Source organism: Peromyscus leucopus, unplaced genomic scaffold (assembly GCF_004664715.2).
Source record: "Peromyscus leucopus breed LL Stock unplaced genomic scaffold, UCI_PerLeu_2.1 scaffold_741, whole genome shotgun sequence".
Classification (NCBI taxonomy): domain Eukaryota; kingdom Metazoa; phylum Chordata; class Mammalia; order Rodentia; family Cricetidae; genus Peromyscus; species Peromyscus leucopus.
The window spans coordinates 10484-33320 of NW_023505664.1; the positions used below are offsets into that span (position 1 = coordinate 10484).

The 22837-nt window shown below is 37.4% G+C and overlaps 1 protein-coding gene across 1 annotated transcript; it reads left to right on the plus strand.

The window, feature by feature from the left end:
* Positions 1-6152: 6152 nt before the first annotated feature.
* On the plus strand, positions 6153-20490 carry LOC114707762 (arylacetamide deacetylase-like 2; the record flags this gene model as incomplete). Its single annotated transcript, XM_037201991.1, has 4 exons — positions 6153-6290; positions 15043-15265; positions 18510-18579; positions 20319-20490. Coding segments are annotated over exons 1-4 (603 nt in total), but the record flags the coding sequence as incomplete, so codon positions are not given.
* Between the last annotated feature and the right edge of the window lie 2347 nt (positions 20491-22837).

Here is a 22837-nt window from a genome sequence, read left to right on the forward strand (position 1 = left end):
CTGGGGATAGCAGGATCCACAGTAGACTTCTTGCCTTCCCCCATCATTATTCAAGATAATGTCTCATAGACATGCCTACAGGCCAATGTGATAGAGACATTTCCTCAATTTATATTTTCTCTTCCCAGATGACTCTAGTTTGTGTCAAATCGGTAGCATGCTGGTATGGTCCTGATCCCAAAACCAGTTAAAGATTCCATGAAAAAAGAAAATGACAAACTAATGTGAACAATGAAATATTAACAAAATATTTGTAAACAAAATTCAAGAACACATCAAGTTCACTCATGATAAATGAGCTCCTTTACAGATGTGTAGGGATAGTTCAATATATATACACCAATAAATGTTGCAAGTAACATAAATGAATTCAAGAAAAGAAATCATGTGATTGCCTTGATAGGCATGGAAAAAGCTTTGGACAAAACAACACTCTTCAAATAATGTTATTCAGATTGGAAGAAATGAATCACAACATAATAAATGATATATGTGCTAAAACTTTAGTTAGCATCTTTTGAGTTCAAAGGTCAAGTGTGTAGCTAGAGTTTTCCTGCCTTGCCCACAGTCAGGACAAATCTTTGTCACCCACCAGTCCCACAGCAGCTCAGACCCAACCAAGTAAACACAGAGACTTATATTGCTTACAAACTGTATGGCCGTGACAGGCTTCTTGCTAACTCTTCTTATAGCTTAAATTAATCCATTTCCATAAGTCTATACCTTGCCATGTGGCTGGTGGCTTACCGGCGACTTCACATGCTGCTGGTCATGGTGGCAGCTGGCAGTGTCTCTCTGCCTCAGCCTTCCGCTTCCCAGAATTCTCCTCTCTCCTTGTCCCACCTACTTCCTGCCTGGCAACCTACTTCCTGCCTGGTCACTGGCCATCAATGTTTTATTTATTGACCAATCAGAGCAACAGATTTGACATACAGGCCATCCCACAGCACTTCCCCTTTTCTTTTTTTTAAAAAGGAAGGTTTTAACTTTTACACATCTCCAAAGCCAGCTTGGTATATTTGGGAATTTGGGCGGAGCTTCTCTTACTACTTCCTGCTGGAGGGGGGCGCTGTATCTTATGGGGACATAAAGAAAATTTTAGGATCATGGAGTAGTCCGTGAGACTGTATCGTCTGAGCCAGTTGCCTTGAAACGATTCTGGATGTTGGATCATCTGGGCCATGGTGTCATCGGAGACCTTTCGGGTGGTCTTGGCTGGTCAAACCTGATGTATCTTAATCTGGAACAAATCCATAGCCTCTGGCTTTCTGTAGAAACAAAAGCAGAGCCTCTTTTCCAAAGCAACATATCCTTACAGCCAAATTTTGAAGTCAAGGTACCTTTAAAATATACATTTTGGCATAACTCAACAGCTTTTGCAATCAAATGTTTTTCTTCAGTTATAAATATCAAAGAGAACATAATCCAGATTCTCTGTGTGGTAGCCATCTTTATGTAGCTTATGTTTTATATTACCTTGAGACTATTGCTTTAAACTGCAGCCTTTTAAGCGCTGTGTTCGGCTGGCTCCACCCAATTCAGCTTCCCAACATGGCGGTGGTACCTTTTCCGCCAGCTCTGGGAGCCATCCTGGGTCTATGCTTTTATCCAAGCAGCGTGTAGCCCAGAAACCTCTTTTTGTTTTGTACTAGCAAAGGCTAAATCCACCACACAGCTTAATGTGCCACTTGCAGAGGCCTCATTCCCACCATACTGCAGGTCAAGCGCACACGCCAGGAACCCGCCAGTAACTCAAACTGGCAGCTGCTGCTCATTTGAGAGAGACAATTAGGAAGCTGTTTTTAGTTCTGTTTTAGAATCTTTTCTCAGGTTTTAGGTGGAAACTCTTGCCCTCTCCTTGGGCGCCATTTGTAGCTAGAGTTTTCCTGCCTTGCCCACAGTCAGGACAAATCTTTGTCACCCACCAGTCCCACAGCCGCTCAGACCCAACCGAGTAAACACAGAGACTTATATTGCTTACAAACTGTATGGCCGTGACAGGCTTCTTGCTAACTCTTCTTATAGCTTAAATTAATCCATTTCCATAAATCTATACCTTGCCATGTGGCTGGTGGCTTACCGGCGACTTCACATGCTGCTGGTCATGGTGGCAGCTGGCAGTGTCTCTCTGCCTCAGCCTTCCGCTTCCCAGAATTCTCCTCTCTCCTTGTCCCACCTACTTCCTGCCTGGTCACTGGCCATCAGTGTTTTATTTATTGACCAATCAGAGCAACAGATTTGACATACAGGCCATCCCACAGCACAAGTGTGTAGAATTCCTCCTTTTTATTTAGTACAGTGCTGAAGGTCTTCTCTAGAGCAAAAAGACAAGATAAACAAATAAAAGTGTTATGTCACAATGAGAAGTCAAAGTTCCTTTTTGCAGGTGACATGATTCTACCAGTAAGTCAGTCTAATGCTCTATCAGAAAACACTGAGAACTGATAAGTACATACAATAGAATGACAAGAAACAAAATTAAATTACAATAATCAGTAGCTTCCCTGTATAAAAATGACAAACATTTTGAGAAATAAATTAAGAAAATAGTCTCATCATCAATAACTTGTAAAGTTACTACTTCGTAGTTCATATAAAAGTGGAAATGAGAGACTTTTACAATGAAAAGGTAAAGAAATTGAGGAAGACATTAGAAAATGAAAGAAAAAACCAACCATGTCTATGGATATCAATAATTTATACTATGAAACTGATTATTATACAAAATTCTAATATAGATCCAATACAACCAAAAAAACTTTCAGTGTAGTTTCTCAATGAAATAGAGAAAAACAATCTTAAATTCTTTGGGAAACACAGCTTTCCTGTATAGCCAAAACAACCCTAGAGAAAAGAGTACTGCTTGACAAATCTTCATACTAGATTTCTTATGGTGCAGAATCATAGGAATGAAATAATCCTGACACCGATTCAAAAACAGACACATGGATCAAGTATTATAAGACACAAGAATTAGTTCATACCACTACAACCACCTGGTTTTAGACAAACATCCCAGAAATATACATTAGAGGAAAGACAGAGAGGTGGGACATCTGACTTTCTACTCCATCCCTCACCCCATATTGTATGATATTGAAAGGAACTGTCTGTCTCCTGACAGCCTGGTGCCCACTTCACTTTGTTCATTAATTGGGTCCCAAGGTATGAAAATCCCTGGCAGTGATCAGAGATTTACATCAGCAGTTGGGATGCCCTCCCAACCCCTATTGAAAAGTCAGAGCCCTGCAGCTTCAGCCTAGACTTAAAATGCTCGAATACCCAAGAACATCATTCCAGTATTTCTAGTAGCAATGGAAGCCAGGAACTGTAGATGTAACCAACCATCTTATTAAATAAGAAACACAGAACCAATGTAAAAGAGAAAGCTGAGAGGTCAGAGCTCATAACTAAAATCTTACCCTTCCTCCTGCATGCTCCTAGCTTCCTGAAAAGAGACCTATTTCCTGTGTGTATGTCTTTTCATAGTCTTTTGTTCTGCCTTCTCATTGGTTGTAAACCCAAACACGTGACTGCCTCGTCACTGTCTGTATGTACAGTCCCCCAGGTCTTAAAGGCATATGTCTCCAATGCTGGCTGTATCCCTGAACACACAGAGATCTACCTAGCTCTTCTACCAAGTGCTGGGATTAAAGGCGTGTGCCACCACCGCCACACTCTTGCTATGGCTCTAATAGCTCTGACCCCCGGGGCAACTTTATTAACATACAATCAAAATCACATTTCAGTACAATTAGAATACCACCACAAGGGACTGATGGGGAGTAAAACCCAACCAGCAGAAGGGCTGCTAGGTGCAGACCTTTGGAGGTTATACTGGGCCTCTGTAGTTTCCTATGGCTGTAGAACTAAGGCATCCTGATGCCTAAAGATACTTACTATTTCCCTTTCATTCTCCCATCTTCCCACCCCCTCTCTTTTCCTTTCTTCTCTTACTCCTCCCTCTTCTCCTACTGCTCTCCCTCCCCCATTTCCCTCTGTCCGTTCCTTCTTCCTTGCCTCATTTATATTTTGGGGAAAGGTCTTGTCCCATAGTTCGATTGCCCCGGAGCTTTGTGGTCAGTTTCACTGTGAACTCAGGATTCTTCCCTTCAACTCCCTGTTGCTGGGTTTCAGCTGTGCCCCACCATGCCTAATTTAGCTTTGTTTTGTTTTGTTTCTTTCAGTTATTTGAGTGGGAGATCCTTTAAAGGCTGCTTTATGACCCTCTCTACTTCAAGGGGCAATTGGGAGCTTCTCACATGGCCTCCCTTTTTCTCCTCTCAGGCTTGCCTCATGTGTCTAAGTGGAGAAAACTTCTTGGTTTAAGGGATCACGGGGTCAGTGAGGCTAACCCATCTAATCATTTTGTCTGAAGGCCTTTGTTTGAAAACTTCATTCCACCTACAAAATTTCTTCATAGAGTACTAAGATTATTGTCTGACTAGACTAGATCAGTCTCCAGTGACTGGGAATCTTGAGGAGCCATCTTGGAATTCTGCTTGCTACAAGGGTTTTGTCCTCGTTCTGTCTGCAGTTGTGAGGTGTTGTGGATTCTTCTGCATTTATATTGCTTGTGGTTCACTGAGATATTGGAGTGTGGGCTTGTGTCTTCTGTCAATTTAGACCCAAGTCATCCTCAGTCTCTTCCAATTCCTCCCTTGCTTCTTCTCTCTTGGGCTTGTAAGAGTCAACCAGGCATGGAGGATGCATAATGAACAATGGACAATGGTTTGTTGCCTTTTACCTTTTATTGTTGCCTTTTATTTTTTCTCTGATTCTCTTGAGATAAGCTTTATTCACATGCCTTTCATGGCTACATGTTTATGTTTTTACTAAAACCGTTGAACAAATCCTTAACTTTATGGTTTCTTTATATTATTTCCTATTAAGAAAAAGTGGGATTCCAGAAGCCAGACAGTTAAAACCTTTTTCTTTTTTCTTTTTTTTTTTATTGATTATAAATTCTGTCTTTGAAAATTTGTGGGTAAATGGCACATACCTGACTGGATGGGAGGGAGGATAAGGTCCATCAAATTCCCTGTGAGTTCTATGAAGTTCAGAGGAGAAAGGGAGTGAGAACATGCAAAAGGAAGCTAATATTGTAGATAGTGTGCTGATGTTTCCAGGATGCAATGTGGGGTCGTTCCCTTCAGCTTGTTCGCAGCTTCCTTAGTCCTCTTCCACCCACGATCTATGCAGTTCTAGTTCCCAAAATTAGAGTGTGACTTTTTTACCGATATTTTGGTATAAAGACAGTTATTAAAGCAGGGTTGGGTAAAGATTGCAACATGAAACAATTAAGAGTTCCAGGAAAGGCCTCTGCCCATAAGTTATTGAGGAAGGTGGGAAAGCCCTCATTTGAGGAAAGTACTCTATACCAGAACTGGTAGAATATGGGTAAGAGAAGAAGAATTTTCACAAAGGAACTAACAAATGCCAGGTTATACTCAATTGGTAAAATCTTTGTCTAATCTGAATTATAGGGAATATCAGGAAGCAACAAATATTTGCTTTATCAACTTACAGAAATTTCTATGATTATGTAAGTAATAATATGCATCTACGAATTTTAAGTTTAATAAATGGTGAGCTGTATACAAATTTAAGCATTAGATGAATTGGTTCATAACTTGGGAATCACAATTTCATTTCTAAATTGCCTCTAAAGATCACTGTCAGCGTGGATTTGAATTTTCTAATAAGCTGTGGTGTAGGTGTTAGCCTTAAGGTTGATTAAACATTACCTAACATTTTACCTTGTTTTTAAACTAATCACTACTCTTTGCAAAATATCGAAAGAACAAAGGGGTCTCTTGGTCTCCCCCCCCCCCAGTGCTCTAATCAGGGTCCTAAATGCTTCTGCTCTTCTAGTGTTATGTAATGAAAGAGGAGCTCACTGATCTCACAAGTTTATGCCATTGCTGTATACTTTATTAGACATTTTGAGGTAAATTCTATTCCACAAAGCCATGCAATTGCATAACCAGTTTCAACTATGACTTGATCTCAGAAGTGAATGTCAAGTCACAGTTGCTAAAACCAATGTTTTACCTTAAACAGCTCACCTTCCACCTTTGTCTTACTGCTCCCTAGTCTATATATGAGATGCTGTTGACTGTCACCACACACAAGTTTGGTAAAGATTTATCATGGGGTACAAAACTCTGTGCTTTGGAGTCTCTTGTATTCTATTTGCTTACTGCATTTATTCACCTGTTCCAGAAAATATTGAAGAACCTTGGAAAGTGAGATTCATGGATGCTCTCATAAAAATGACTTCACTTGTGGTAATATTTTTTTTTTTTTTTTTTTTTTTTTTTTTTTTTTTTTTTTTTTTTACTGTGATTTGGGATACCATGTCATAAGTATATTTGAAACTTATTTTATTTCTAAGTTTTTGAAAGGTATTTCAGTGTTCTTTATGATATGTAAACCAGACAATCTTGAACTTTATTTAATCACTAACATACTTAACTGATTTTCTACAAACAGTTACATACAGTGGTTGCTTGCACACTGAATGTTGTGATAGATCAACATCAGAATAAAAGAAGTAGTCTTGTCTAAAAGCAATATTTGGGTATTGTTAGGAAACTTGCATATTTTTGGTGCTTTTGACATTCTCTGTTAGTCCATTTTTCACTCAAATGCTCTCTGGAACCTCACATATTACCTCCATCAAGTTTAAAATTCTGGTGAATTTTAATTGCTATTGTTCTAGTTATTTTCTCTTTTCTGTTCACAGAAACTTTGTATATTCTTTGTGTTACTGAGGCCTCCAGCAGATTTTACACATGGGATATCAAAACAGACTACTGCAAACCCAGATATGAAAGTCAGTTATCTACCACACACAGATGTGGTTAAAGTGATCTGAGAAAACAGAACAAATGTCACTATCACTTCTGTATATTATTAAAGCACATTTCATCTAATTGTAGATATGCTAGTTGTATTAACTTACAATGACAACATCAGTGTCGTCATAGGGAAAACTGCTCATGTAGTTAATATTGACAACTATACTGTAATCAAAATTTATTTAGTCTTTTCATAGTGTCTCAGTTTTCCTGAGATGTTTTGTGCCAGGAATTTTTCAAATTTACCATTTGCTTTGGCTGATATATCCATTTCTTCTATGTGTTCTCAATGCCTATGATTCTTTCTTCCATCTCTTGTATTCAGTTCTTCTATCATGTTTTCAATTCTTGAGATTCTGACTTCCATCTCTTGTATTCTGTTGGTAAATCTTTGTTCTGTGGTTCCTGTTAGAGTTTCTAAATTTTTCATTTCCAGATTTCCCTCAGTTTAGGTTTTCTTTATTGATTCTGTTGCCACTTTTCTTTCCACTATTTGTTTGTGTTTTCACAGATTTCTTTAAGGAATTTATTCATGTTCCCTTTAAGGACCTCTATCATATGCATAGGGGCTGTTTAAGGTATTTTTCAGACATGTCAGAATATTTAGAACCTGTGTTAAGACTGTAGGACTCTAATGGAGACATATTGTCCTGGATGTTACTGGTTATGTTTTTATGTTGGTATCTAGGTATGTGGGATTAGGAAGATTATAAATCTAGGTCCTTATATCTGGTCTTGTCTTTATCTGTGGGTGTTTTGGGTTTTGGTTTGTTATTTTTCTATTGTTCTTAGAAGAGTGTGGTAGCTGTGTGTTGCCTAGTAGGAAAATGTTGGTGTCCTGATAGGTTGGACACTGGAAGTTCCAGGTGAAATGAGTTTCTGGGCATTGCATCCTTAGGCTGGGCAATGGGAATGGGCTATGGAAAGTGGAGGAGCTTCACGAGAAGAAGGAAAGCAGGGTGTTCCACCACAATCTGCTTACTTAGCACCTGGCAATGCGGACAGATAGTGAGGAGAGGGAACAGCAGAAATTCTGCTAAAGATCTGGATTGAGACTGGGGAATCAGACTATGATGAACTGGAGGGAGGGGTGGGGTGAGCATCGGTAGTTGGTCTGTTTGCTTCCCTCCTCAGGTTGTCCTGTGGTGTCCCAGGGAGTTCCTGCTAAAAAGTTGGGCGCTGAAGCCAAGGAATGGGTTGCAGGAAGAAAATTTGGAGGGGAAGGTCTGTGTGATCCACTGGAGAAAGGTGCAGTGGGGGAAGGGAGGTTACAGCAGGTGTTCTGCTGCAGAGCTAGGGATGAGACTGGGGGACTGGACAAATGGAAGGAGAGGTGAAGGCTACAGTTAATGTACCTGCTTCTTCAGCAGAAGTGACCAATGGGTTCCCATAGAGGGCTTGCTGAAGTTGGTGGCTAAGATAAAGTAATGAATGGGGGAAGGTAGTTAGGAGGGGAAGGTCAGTGGGATCCACCAGAGATGGGGGAATCAGGGAAATGGAGGCTGCAGCAGGTGTTTTGATGCCCAGCTAGGGATAAGACAGAGGGATCCGATTTGAGGGATCAGAAGGAGAGTTGAAATCTGCAGTTAGCCTACCTGCTTCTCTGGCTCAAATGCCTGTGTCAAAAATATTTTTATATGTAAGAATTAAGCTAAAACTTATTGAGCTACTAGTGTGCCTTACTGTATCTTAAATTTTATAAAATATTTAGTGCTACTCCCTATGAACCTGTGGGGACATTTTCTTTCAAACCACTGCATTGGACACCCTGGTCTTCACAGGCTTGTAGCTCTTTCGGAATGCAAAACTGCATTAAGTCCAGTTTTAAAAGTCTGTAACAGTCTGAATCTTTTAAAAGTCCAAAGTCTCTTCTGTGACTCGTGGCCATCTCTTGACTATAATCTCCTATAAAATCAAAATTAAAAAACAGATCACATACTTCCAACATATAATAGCATAGGATATATATTGCCATTCCAAAAGGGAGGAAAGGGAGCATGCTGAGTAAATACTGGAGCAAAGCAAGCCCGAAAACCAGCTTGTCAAGTTCCAAATTCTGCATCTCCTTATCCAATGTCAAAATGTTCTTCAGATCCCAAACTCCTTTCAGCTCTGTTGTATGCAACTCACTTTTTCTCCTGGGCTGGTCCCACTGCCTATTAACAGTTTTCCTTGGCAGGCATCCCTCAACTCTAGCATCTCCAGTATACTGGGTTTTCCAAGACTACACAGGCTTCACCTTCATAGCTTCACACAGTGGCCTCTCTAGGCCTCCATTTAGGGACACCCCTGACACATGCCTGGTCTCCGTGACTTTCCTTAATCTTGGAGGGAGATTCCATAACCCCTTTCTTCTATCCTCAACTCTAAAGCCCGAACCATGTGGCCAAAGTTGCCAAGTTTCTGGAGCTGGAACATGCCCCACTTGTTCAAATACATTTTCACCAGCTTCCTGTTTTCAGTGGTTTCCTTCTATGCCTAAGCTGGGCTGTTCTGGAACTTGCTCTGTAGAACAGACTGGCCTTGAACTCTGAGCTCTGCCAGCCTCTGCCTTCTGAGTGTTGGGATTAAAGGTGTGCAGCACAATGTCTATTTCTAAGCTGTTCTTTCCCTCCTTTTCATAACTGGAAACTTAGTTGGGTGCAGTCTTGCTCTGGGGTCACCACCCCCTTTTCTGCACTAGTCATCAGGCTTCTGTTTAATCTGTCTACACTTCCTGGTGCTCCCTTTCTCCTCCAGGTGTACATTTTGTGTTTTTCCTTGTTCACTTTCCATTATAGATCTGCATAAGCATGGTTGCCGAAACCCACACGACACAGTCCACACTAGGTTGTTTGAAAATGTCCTTTGCCAAAGCTGTTGATCCTTAACTCTTCAATTTAGCCTCAGGCAGATTTTTTTATGCAAGGGCAGAAAGCAGCCACATTCTTCACCAAATATCACAAGAACAATCTCTAGACTACATACTAAAATTCTTCTCTGGAACCTCTTGAACCAGGCCTCCATAGTTCAAATCACCCTCACAACTATTGTCTTCCATGCTCCTACTAGTACAGCCCATTAAGCTTGGCTTAAAATGTTCAATCACTTTTCTAGTCCAGGGTCCCAAAGTGTTCCATATTCCTCCAAACAAGACATGGTCTATTCTATCACAGAAATACCCCAATCCTTGAAATTTAATCCTCTAAGTGTTTTCCATCAGTGGTGTCTCCTACAGCAAAGCCAGTGAGAACAAGCATATTTTTCAGCTGTACAGCCACTAAAATCAACTGTAAGCAAGTGGTAAAGCCCATCCTGAATGTCCTGTTGTTTTGAAGTGTCCTAAGCCAAATAAGTAAGTTCACTATCTTTAAATTCAACCTTATTCAAGTTCTCATAACATGGACAAAATATGAATGACTCTTATCCCAGTTCCTGATTCAGTCCTCATGCTTCTCAGAAACCTCATGAGCTGAATATCTTTTCTCTCAGCATTCTTGTCTGCCACATCTCACAAGAGTAGCCATTAAACTCTACTTGTATCATTCTAAGGCTTTTCTAGCCCAAAGTAAAAGTTTTTTTCCCCCCACATTCTAGCTACAAATTAGTTTCAAGAGTTCTCGTGGACAGATTGTACAGTGATGGCCCACTCTTATTACCTATTTTCTGTTAGTTACCTTTCCTATTTCTGTGATAAAATATCTTTTTAACTGTGCTTAAGAGAGAACATGTTCATTTTGTCTCACAGGTTGAGGATATCACCCTTCACATTGGGTACATCACGCATGGCAGGGGCTTCAAGAAGCAGGTCACATTGCACTGTGTCTTCCTTTAGGAAGAAGGCAACAAAGGGGACTGTACAGTTCTCATTCTCTGTCATATTTTCCTGGCAGTTTAGGATCCAGCACATGTAATGTGCCCATCCACATTTAACGTTCATCAAGAGAATCCCTCAGAAGCTTGCCAATAGGCTCATCTGATCTAGAAAATGCCCAGAGTCTCGTTTCCTAGGTGACACTAAGTCCTGTCAAATGGACAATATAAGAAATCACAAGTGATTACCCACATCTTCCCTCTGTAACTGAATCTTTAAGATTTGGATCCTAGTTGAAAGAAGGTAGGTCATTGTGGGCACACTTTCTCACCATAGTGGTCATTAGGATCTCTTCAATCTGTCCCTTTGCTTTTGGCCATCATGTAGTAAACAACTTTTCTTATATATCCTTGTAATAAACATCTCAGTGTTAACTCCTGATAACTATGAACCTTTAAGTGCTTTTGTAGTTGACTCTCTCTACAACATCGTGTAATAGAGTCATTGGAATCATGCTGCATGAAGACTTTCAATTCAGCAACTTAGTCTTTAATTAGCATAGAATGTAATATGTTTCCTTATAGCATTTTCATGCATACTTTTCAAAATTCTTTTCACTATTTTCCTCTCTGTTCCTTTTATCCCCTTCTCCTTCTCTTTCTCACCCAAATAGTCACCATTAAACTTTCAGTTCATATATATTCAATTATTCTCTTTTTCCACTCCATTCCTTAAGTCTCTTTTTCATTTTATAATCCTCTTGCTAGCATCATGAGTTTTATCTATACCCTCCCTCTTTGCACATATAAAAGCATAAAGAACTAAACTATGCATGAAGAGCATGCTTGCTGTATTAGATTTCCTGTTACTGGAATAATGAAAACTTTAAGAGTAGAAAAAAATATATTCTAGAAGACTGGTGGATACAAATAAGTAATAAAAATAAATCACTTCCTGATGTGATTGGGGTGATAGTGTATCTCCAAATATTATTATTTTTATCTTAAGGCTTAAGATACAATTTCCAAGCAGCTTAAAATAAAGCTGTCATATTATCTAATAAGTGGCTATCACTTTGAGAAATCTCTCTTTTGAAACTTTAATGGTGAGATGGTCACTTTCTGAAAAGATCTAAGACATTGTTACCCAAACCAATGAGATTTATATCTACTAGGCATAAAAATACAATAAGTATCTATAATATTTTTATTTCCAAGACACAAAGACCTATATTGTTCGAGAACTAAAGAAGAATGCCTACTTTACAAATTCTTTTTTTTTTTTTTTTCCCCTGAGACAGGGTTTCTCTTGTGTAGCTTTGCGCCTTTCCTGGAACTCACTTGGTAGCCCAGGCTGGCCTCAAACTCACAGAGATCCGCCTGCCTCTGCCTCCCGAGTGCTGGGATTAAAGGCGTGCGCCACCACCGCCCGGCCACAAATTCTTAATAGATGTTTTTATATACATGCATATGATTATATATATATATATATAATATACATATATACACACACACACACACACACACACACACACGGATGGTTTTTAGCTGAAACTTCATACTTTTTTAAAAAAAAACCTCTTGAATGTGATAAAACCACAGTTCTGATACCATCAACAGCAGCTGTCACTTATTATTCTTATACAACTGCCATGTTAATCATCTACTTGTTACATTTTTCGAGAACTTGGAATTTTAATTTTTTTCTGTTATTTAAATACATAATTTATCAGCTAATTATATAGAGAAGGCCATATGTACCACTGACATAGACAAGTGCTATTCTACATGGTTCTTGCAGTTTATATCTGTGTAATATAGATCAGACATAGGAGTTTCTGGAGTCAGTACACTCACCTTTAATGTAGATGGGTATAATATCTGTATGGATTTATAACCTTAGCATCATGAGACAAAGACAAGAGTAGATGCTCTGAAATATTCCAGTCATATAAAAATTATATTACTGCTTTTACTGAAATTGGTCAGTAATGTCTTAGATAACTTGTCAGAAATACTGAAGAGAGCCTGATTTCAATGGTATAAATAAAAAGTGGTTTCTTTTTCCCTGAAGTCATGTTCAAAAAAAGAAAAGATGCTGTTTTATAGCTGAAAGGGGGAACATGAACTATGATTAATAAAGAAATTGAATGACATTTTACTTTTTTTTTTTTTTTGGTTTTTCGAGACAGGGTTTCTCTGTGTAGCTTTGCGCCTTTCCTGGAACTCGCTTGGTAGCCCAGGCTGGCCTCGAACTCACAGAGATCCGCCTGGCTCTGCCTCCCGAGTGCTGGGATTAAAGGCGTGCGCCACCACCGCCCGGCGACATTTTAAAATATTAGACTAAACTAGAGATGATGGAGACAGGATAGTGGGTAAAACGTTTGCTGAGCAAGGGTTCGGGTCTGCCCTCAGGTCTCCAGAACCCACAGTCTGCTGGATATGGTAACGCACATCTCCTACAGTGGGAGGGGAGGTGAGGACAGGAGAATCAAGGAAGCTGCTGGGTCAGAAAGATTGGCGTATACAGCTGGAGCAACTGAACCTGTCTTTAACAAGTTTAAAATATAAGGATCAACACCCAAGTTTATCCCTGACTTCCACAAGCACACATGGACACCATGTTTACACACACACACACACACACACACACACACACACACAGATGATTTTGTAACACTAAATTGAATCACCAACAAAATAAATTAAAATATTGAAACATACATAAAATACCACTTTTCAGATAATTTTGTTTTAGATAAAACTACAGTTAAGAATAAATCACACCAGTGCAAGATATATTGCCAAATTTGGTTGAAATAAATAAGAATACTATTATTTTTCAAATACTACATACTTTTTCAATTTTCTAAAAATTCTTTAGTTATTTTTTACATTTTACATTTTTCCCTTTTTAAAGAGAATTGTATACAATAATTTCTGACCATATTTACCCCTCCTGTAATTCCTTCCAGATTCACCCACATTTCTTTACCTAGATTTGTGTTCTTCTTTATACCCATTCACCTAGTGCAATCTGTACTTCCCATATACTTTTCATCATGTGACCATATAGTGGATGTACCAGGGGACACACCCTTAAGGAAAACTGACTCTTCCTCTCCCAGTGTCTATAAATTCCCAATAGATTTTTGGCGAAGGGTGGCATTTCTGTGACCATCTTCCCTTTTCATACTAGGCATTGCTCTGACTTAGGCTTTCATAGTTCTTGTGCATGCTGCCACAATCACTGACGTCATACATGCCACTGCCATGTTGTGTCTTGAGGACACCATTTCTTTGTATTCATTCAATATCTCCTGTTTATAGAGTCTTTCAGTCTCCTTTCTTGCAATTATCTCTGAACTTTGACAGGAGAGAAGGCAGTATAGATGTCAGAACTTAGTTTTTAGTAGCCTCTTATTTAACTCACTTTGGTCCATTTTGCTTCTGTGTTAATCATCGTCGACTGCAAATAGAACCTTCTCTGATGAGGACTGAGAGGTGTGTTAATCCATGGGTGTAACAATAAGTCATTAGTAATTTGTTTAATAGTATGTACATTTAATGGAGTGGCAGTAGTAGGTTTTTCCTATGGCCTCTGACCTGCTGTTCACAGATTAGTGACCCAACAATGGTTTCAGGTATGAGTTTTGTCTTGTGTAATGGAACTTAAATCCAATAAGAACAGGTTGGCTATTCCCATAATGTTCAAAGTGCTATTGCAAGAATGGGCAAGTCTTGTCAGTCCAGTGGCTATTGTAGTTCTCAGGGTTCATTGTTAGGCAAGATTGATGATTGCTTTCCTCCTCTGAAAGTATGCATAGCAACTTCCAGCCCTTTGAAACCTAACAAGTAGAGATAAAGTTTCCTGGTCAATAGTAGCTTAATATCTCCAAGCATTTGTTTATGCATTATTTGACAGATTTATGCATTTTCCTGATGAATCCCTTTCTCTCACTCCTTCCTGAGCCTACTGGAATCCATTTTCTCAACAAGTTGCCTCCCTGCTTTCATGTCTTCACTCTTCTGTGAGATCCAATGAGTTTAACTAGTTTCTTGCTTGAGAATTGGAAGGAGATTATTTGCTATAGCAAGGGTAACTCATTAACAGCTATGCAAGAAAATGACTCCTCCTTATTAACCTATAACCACCAGGAAGCGATGGAATTTTATTGAACCACTCCTTATCTATGACAAATTATTGGTGGACTCAATTTTGTTCAGGTCTGATGCAGATAATCACATTGAGATTTCCATGCTACCAAAATAATGTTAGGATATAAAAACAACATTATCACATCGCTTTTTTATAATTGCATTTGTGTGCATTTATTGTTATTAAAATAAAAAAGTATAATGTTTACAATATTTACTGTTTTTATAGGCCACATTATTTGAAAACATAGGTCTTATGAAATATGAAGAAGTATTTTCAACTGTAACAGCACTTCACCTTACAAAACCAGTTTCAGATGAAAACATTACAGTGATTGACACAAACTTTAGTGACATTCCTGTTCGTCTGTACTTGCCAAAAAAGAAGTCTGAAAGACAGAGACCAGCTATTATTTTCATTCATGGTGGTGCTTTTGTCTTGGGAAGCTGCAGTAAGTGTATTTTTAATATGTGTGTTTTTCATATATTCACATTTAAATAAGTTCTGTGTATCATGTACCAATAAGTTGACAGATCATTTGTCAGTACGTTGATTTAGGTAATATACACAACTTAACAGAGATACATTGAAATGTATGGGTCATGGGTCACAAATATTTCTACATTTACAATTTGACAAGTAAAACAATCAAGTAGAAATAAGATGGTTTGTTAGAAAAAATATATTTTAAAATATACATATAGATAGCCTAGACTTGAAAGTGTAAACAATAAACTCTGGATTCAGACTAAAATAACCTAATCACATATATTATATAAAACACTAATGTGAACCAGGTGTTTTAATTGTTGGATCTGAAACAATGTAATCACTGCCATACTGCAGTTAACATTTGCTCAAGTTGTAGATTGTGATACAACAATGATACTGACACTTAGCATTCAAAGCATAACTTTGTATTAAAGTGATAAAATGAAATAATGCTGAGTAATCAGTTCCTGTGTGGAGATGAGTGCAGTAGCTAAGACAGACACACACACATAGGCAGGCACACACACACACACACACACACACACACACACACACACCATTTTTTGATGACTTATGAATTCACTATACAGCAAAATGTTGGAATACTGTACTGTGTACTTATGAAACAAGTGATAACACTCTTTTCCTCAAAGAACCTGTAGCTTAATTTTTACATCCAGTATTTTGTTCTCATGAACTGGAACATTTCAAGATAAGTAAAAATACTACTGTGTTCAGCTGGGGAGCCAACAGAGTAAGCATTTTTCAGATAGATATTATTATCATTGTTTTAGTAGTGAAGAAACAATAAGAGTAAGGAATGTTTTCAAAGTCCCACAGTTAGAAAGGGAAGGAAGCAACAGTCTTACCAGCAGAAACCAGGGGATTCAGGCTCCTGCTCTTGGTGAGCAGGCCATCCATGTTCTCACTATTTCTAGAAAACACCACCCCTCAAGAGCAATTAGTCCCTCTGTTTTACTTCAGTGACATTTCTAAATTTACATTCTGTTTCCAACCTTACCTGTTCCTTCCCAGATATAAGTCTATATGTTTCGCATCTCCAAGTCCACTTCTCTCCTTACCCATGTCACACTCACTGGCATCTTATTTGTCCCTTCTTCATTACTCTGCTTCCATCCTAGGAAAAGACGTGTTTATCTTTTGGTCAAGATGAGTCTCTCTGCTTTCCTTGGGATATTTCCTTCCAAATCATCACCTGATTTGTATTTCTCTCACCTGCAATTGTACCTCCTTTGTTGACTCATAAATATGTACTGTGTCCTCTGCCTTGACCTCTGTTGACCCAGTTTCTTTCTAGTTATTATCCTATCTTGTTTTATTTTCTGAGACATGTTTCCATATACTGTAGGGTCTGTCTGTTTCTCTTCTGATTTTTTTTAAGCTGTGTAATCTGAATGTGGCCACTGCCTTTTGCTACACTAATATTTTTGCTATTACTTTGAATAAAAGGACATTCTTTGCCCTTCCTTATTCTCCTTAACCTTATACCTTCATTTGCAATGATAGCTTTAAAACAAAAGAAAACTAAAGCCGTGTGGAAATAAGTTATTTTTTAGACTTTACAAATATTAATAATCTCCAGATTTTACTATTTTTTCTTTAGGTGTTGAGTCTACATTTTCTTCTAATTTATTCTTTACTGTTTCCATGCTAGCCACCATGTCCATCCTATAGATATTGGCTCTATTTTCCATCTCTAACATTGTTGCTAAATTCAACTGTGGCTAGCCGGTGGTGGCACATGCCTTTAATCCCAGCACTTGGGAGGCAGAGGCAGGTGGATTTCTGTGAGTTTGAGGCTAGCCTGCTCTACAAAATGAGTTCCAGGACAGCTAGGACTATTACACAGAGAAACTCTGTCTAAAAAAAAAAATTAAACTGTAGACTGGTTCACATACTTGGTCATTAGTGTATCACATGAAATTTCTTAACAGATACCATCATATTTTTTTACTTAAAGATTAAAAGGGGAAATAAATAAAACTCCAAGAACACAAGAAATGAAAATATCCCCCAGTAGTGACCACCCCTGCTCTACTTCAACTGTCTTTTAGTTCCTACACTCTATGTCATGTTCTGGCCACAAAATTGTGAGCATCTTCTTGTTCCTGTCCACGCTATGTAAATTATCATTTAGATTATTTCCCATTCTTTCATTCCTGGTTGCTCACCACCATTTCTTCATTTCTCTTTCCTTCTTCTCTATCTTTCATAATGTGAAAGTATGACCACATGGATTCTTGATAATTCATAAATAGCATTCATTTTTTGATAAATCTTTTATCAAGCATTGACATGTAGGTGCATATATTTTGCTATTTTTGTCCTGTTTCTGCCTCTGCTCTCTCTAACTTTATGTTTCAAACATAAGTAGCTATTCATGTTTCCCAATGCTCTGTGAATTCTCAGTAAACTTGTAATATATTTTCTAAAACAACATTTCATTTTCTCTTATTCATTTTCTATCAATTATTATGTTTTTATGTTTAACATGATGGATGGCAATTTATGCTTTGTAGTTCAATTAGTATATATTACTAATTAAAATGAATCTTGACATTTTCTTATTAAAATTTTAGGAAAATATTTTTCCTTTCTACCTCTTTTAAGTTTTTTAACTCAATTTTATGTATGGTTAACTTTTGTAAGGAATTATAAATGCAAGAATACACTCTTATTTGATTTTAATGAAAATTAAAATTGTCACTTCTACACAGAAAGGTGTTTACTTATAAGATTATTTAATATGCATGACCTTCTGTAAATATGTAAGCTTCTGACAAAAGAAAAGCTCAGTTGTTTTAATTGCACTAAATAGTACACCTTGTGTTAAGTAAGTTGATGTCTCGTTATTGAAAAATTAAAAAAACAAAACAAAACAAAAAAAACTGATGAATCTCTGAATTTGTGAAAATTAGAATACTGGCTACAATGTTATCTTCAACTTAATTTCAGATTTTCTAATACATCTACTAAGAGTCTTATGGAATGAAGTGGAAATGAGTTGCAATCTTTTTTCTGGATCCGACAGAGTGTTGATCTACATGATAATAAAAGTGGAGATTACTGAGTTTCCATCAATGAATGATAATTCACATTTCTATCACATTCATGATCGTTGCTGGGTTTCTATTGTTTTCTATTTACAGGGCACTGTTTTATATTCATTTCTTTTGTTTCAGAGATGTCAGCTTATGACGACCTGAACAGATGGACAGCAAACAAGCTTGATGCTGTTGTTGTGGGAGTAGAGTAAGAGAACAATCATACTTCTTACCACACACCTTGCCTTCTCAGGGTTTGTCACCCAGCCATCAAATACCCATATTCTATGGATTTTTGCTTATATTAATTTTCTAATGATTTTAATGTCAATGTGTCCTCAAAGACATCAGTCTTTGCTTTGATTTCTACTGTTGTAAATGCAAGTGTGAGGCCAAAGGAATAAGCATCTTTGTTATCACAGCTATGACATCTCTAGGACTATAAACTCCAAGATTCTCAAGCACTAATTGTACTTGCAAGTAGCATCCCTTGAAAGTTTACTCATTATGTTCTTGAGACATTGGTTTTTATGAGACCTGTTTATAAACACTGTGTGGGTTAGAGTTGTATTGGTTCTAATTATATTATGTGAAGATGTTTGAATAATTTGAACATTTCAAGATATTATCTGAGTGATCAGTCTTAATATTTCATGACGTGACATTTGCCAACATTTACAAAAATATGAGTAAGTGCTTATTACTTTAAGACCTCATGTGTGTCCTCTGAATTGTTGAGACTCTCAGCAGTAGGATGAAAAGATTGCTGCACATCTTGCCAGTTCCTTAATGAAGAACCAGACATACAAAATGTAGACCTCAGACAAAATCACTCTAAGTAATTTCATGGTTGAGAGTATATTTGGGGCCAGTAGGACATACTAAAGAGGTCAGTTCTTTCCTGCCTTAATTACTTGAAAATGGAAACAGACAAATTGCTCAAGTTTTGAGAAATATCTGAATTGTGATTGTAAATGTGCAGTGCCTTTACTGCTATATATATATATATATATATATATATATATATATATATATATATATATTTGGTTTTTCAAGACAGGGTTTCTCTGTGTAGCTTTGCACCTTTCGTGGGACTCACTTTGTAGACCAGGCTGGCCTCAAACTCACATATACTGCTATAATTTTAACTAAGTTTAACACAACATAATTTTAGTTAAGCTTTTTAAATAGTGAAATTTGTTGTACATTGTTTAAGAATTCTACACGTTACTTTTTAAGGTGTTGGTTGTTCTTTACCTTGAGGAACATTAATGTTTTTGTACTATGTTGCTCAGATTATACTAATTTCAAATATTTTAGACACAGATTAAAATATAAACAGAAGGACAATCTGATGAACATTGCTTAATATAATCATGTGAATAATTCACTAATTCTAGTGGATATGGAGGTGATTGAGTTAAAAAGTGAGGTAGCTAAATTGAGGTGTGCTCCTCTGATAGAACACAGAAACACACAGCAAAAACCAAACAAATGCAATAGTACTTAGTCTTATTTTAGCCTTATGAACAAACTTAAAGGTTTTGGTAAGATCCAATGTTATACTTAAAATATTCATATTTCAAATTCTTCAAATATAGTCATATTTACTCTCATATCTTATGTATTTAAAATGTTGGGTAATCCTATCAGTGATTCTGAGTTGTTTGGGAGTCATAAAGCACATTGAGGATCACTGAAGCATGCAGGCTTCAGAGGATGAACACACCTGTTTTACTTGCTTCTCCTTAAAACCAATACCAGAAACCCTGAATGTGAATCTATGTCTCACTTTAAGACAGAAGTTACCAATGAGCTTGGGGCTAATTGGTGAAATCTATGATTCAAAGTAGGGCCAAGATATCAGTATATCTGTTGGTGAAAGATATTTAGTTGCATAATTTTAATAAGGGCTTTGTTGTGTTTTTACTTGATTTACCTATGAAGCTACAGGCTTGCTCCTCAGTATCAATTCCCAGCTGCCCTTGAAGATTGTATTTTTGTGATCAAGTTCTTTCTCCAGGATAAAGTTCTTACAGAATATGGAGTGGATCCCTCTCGCATCTGCGTTATGGGAGACAGTTCTGGGGGTACCTTGGTAGCAACAGTGACTCAACTGGTATGTTGTATGTGTTATATTTGTTTTAATCCTAATGCAAAAAAAAGCTGTGTTTTAGGTGTGTTTACATTACTTTTATACTGTTATCTGTGAAATTTGAAATAAGCAAGAAAGATTATTCATTTTGATGATATTAGCTTAAATGTGGCTTTGTCTAATGCTAAAGAAGCGTTTTACAATCCTATTATTTTAGGGAAATGGAGTGGAGGCAGGTTCTGGGCATTGAACCCAGAACTGTGTGCTTGCCAGGCAGATTCTCTACTAGAGGATTATGCAACCTTCTTTTTTTAAATTCTTATTTCAAAACAGGCTTTTGACAAGATTCCCTGAACTAATCTGTAGTGTGTGCAGGCCTTGAACTTGTGAGCTTCCTGCCTCATCAACTCAAGAACCTTTCTGTGCCTCTGCATTTGGTGTGTTACAAATACTGTTGGTATTATTAGCACTAATTAAATAAATAGTTATGTGATAAAGAAAAAGAAAAAAGAAAGAAAGAAAGAGAGAGAGAGAGAGAGAGAGAAAGGAAGGAAGGAAGGAAGGAAGAAAGAAAGAAAGAAAGAAAGAAAGAAAGAAAGAAAGAAAGAAAGAAAGAAAGAAAGAAAGAAAGAAAGAAAGGAAACTGTCACTCTGACCCCGACTCACCCTGCCAATGTTGGGGAAAAGTTCACCAATCTCCTGGAACTATACTAACTCTATTCATTTTAATAAGGGATTTTTTTTTGTTTTCAACTTATTGAATTTACATAGAGAAACTATTTAAAAATTCTCAATATTTTTGTATCCTTACAATTGATGAGTGTATTAGTTACTTTTTTTCCCTCTGAAACTAAACATCTTACAGGAAGCAACTAAAGGAAGAAAGGGTTATAATGGATCCTGCTTTGAAACATTCAGTGAACCATGGCAGGGAAGAGGCCTGCTTGTGGCAGTTGTTTATGGCTGTGGCAGTGGGAAGGCTGCTCGCTCTTATTCCCAGGTCCAGCATTCAGAAAGAGATGCTTGCTGGTACTCAGCTCCTTTTCTGATTATTCCTCTTTTGTTCTCCTGAAGCTCAACCCATATGGAGGTACCACTATGTTCAGGGTGAATCTTTACTTGTAGATGTAACCAACCGTCTTATTAAATAAGAAACATCGAACCAATGCAAAGAAGAAAGCCAAGAGATCAGAGCTAAGAGCCTTACCCATCTGCTGCAGCTAGCCTCTTCAGCCAAGAGACCTACTTCCTGTGTTTTTGTCTTTATGTAGACATTCTGTTCTGCCTTCTCATTGGTTGTAAACCCAACCACATGACTTCCTCGTCACTGCCTGTCTGTACAGACCTCCAGGTCTTCTATGGCTGGCATTGAGATTAAAGGCATGTGTCTCCAATGCTGGCTGTATCCTTGAACACACAGAGATCTACCTAGCTCTGCCTTCCAAGTGCTGGGATTAAAGGTGTGCACTACCACTGCTCAGCTTTCGCTATGGCTCTAATAACTCTGACCCGCAGGCAACTTTATTTATTAACATACAAATCACGTTTTAGTGCAAATAAAATATCACTATATTTACTCATTAATCAAATCCCTCTGAAATACTCTCAGAGGCACTTCCAGAGGTATATTTCAATCTCTTATCTGATTCTAAATCCTGGCAAGTTAATACTGATGAGTAACCCTGGCAATTCAGTAAACAAGTGGATTGTCAAAGATAACATAGGGCAACATATCACACTTCTACAGAAGAATTCCTACTGTAATAAAATCAAGATACCTCATATTTCAGTTCTTGCTAATTGTAACTGAATAATCACTATCCAATAGGCAATATTTTTAAAAGCAATTTCATTCCAATACATGACTCATACTCCTCCAAATGCTTTTGCACTATATAGATTCACTTCCTCTTATAAAGCAGATGTAGTCTCAAAGTTTGTATTTACTGAATTTTACTGAATACTTCTGGTATTTTTTTAAATTTAATCTAACTATTCAACCAATAATATGTTTTCTTTTTCAAGACCAATTAATGTATTTTAAGAAAAATGTCCTTTTAATTATTCAACCATTTTAAAATCCCAATGAAATGCCATCTCCTATAACTAAAAAATACTCAAATTTTTTCTTGAATAATTTTAATGTTCTTTTTGATGGGGTCATCAGTACACAAAAAAGCCCTAAAGCAGGTCATGCATGTTTTTTTTTTTAATAGAGAAACAAAAGATAGATGTACTAGAACATAAAAGATGTCTTTTGTGGTTTAAAACAGCATAACTTATACAATTATTTCATTTATAAAGTGCCAAGAGTTTCTTGGGAATCCAATTTCTTTCATATTCAGTCTTAATACACAAATACAGAATTTTT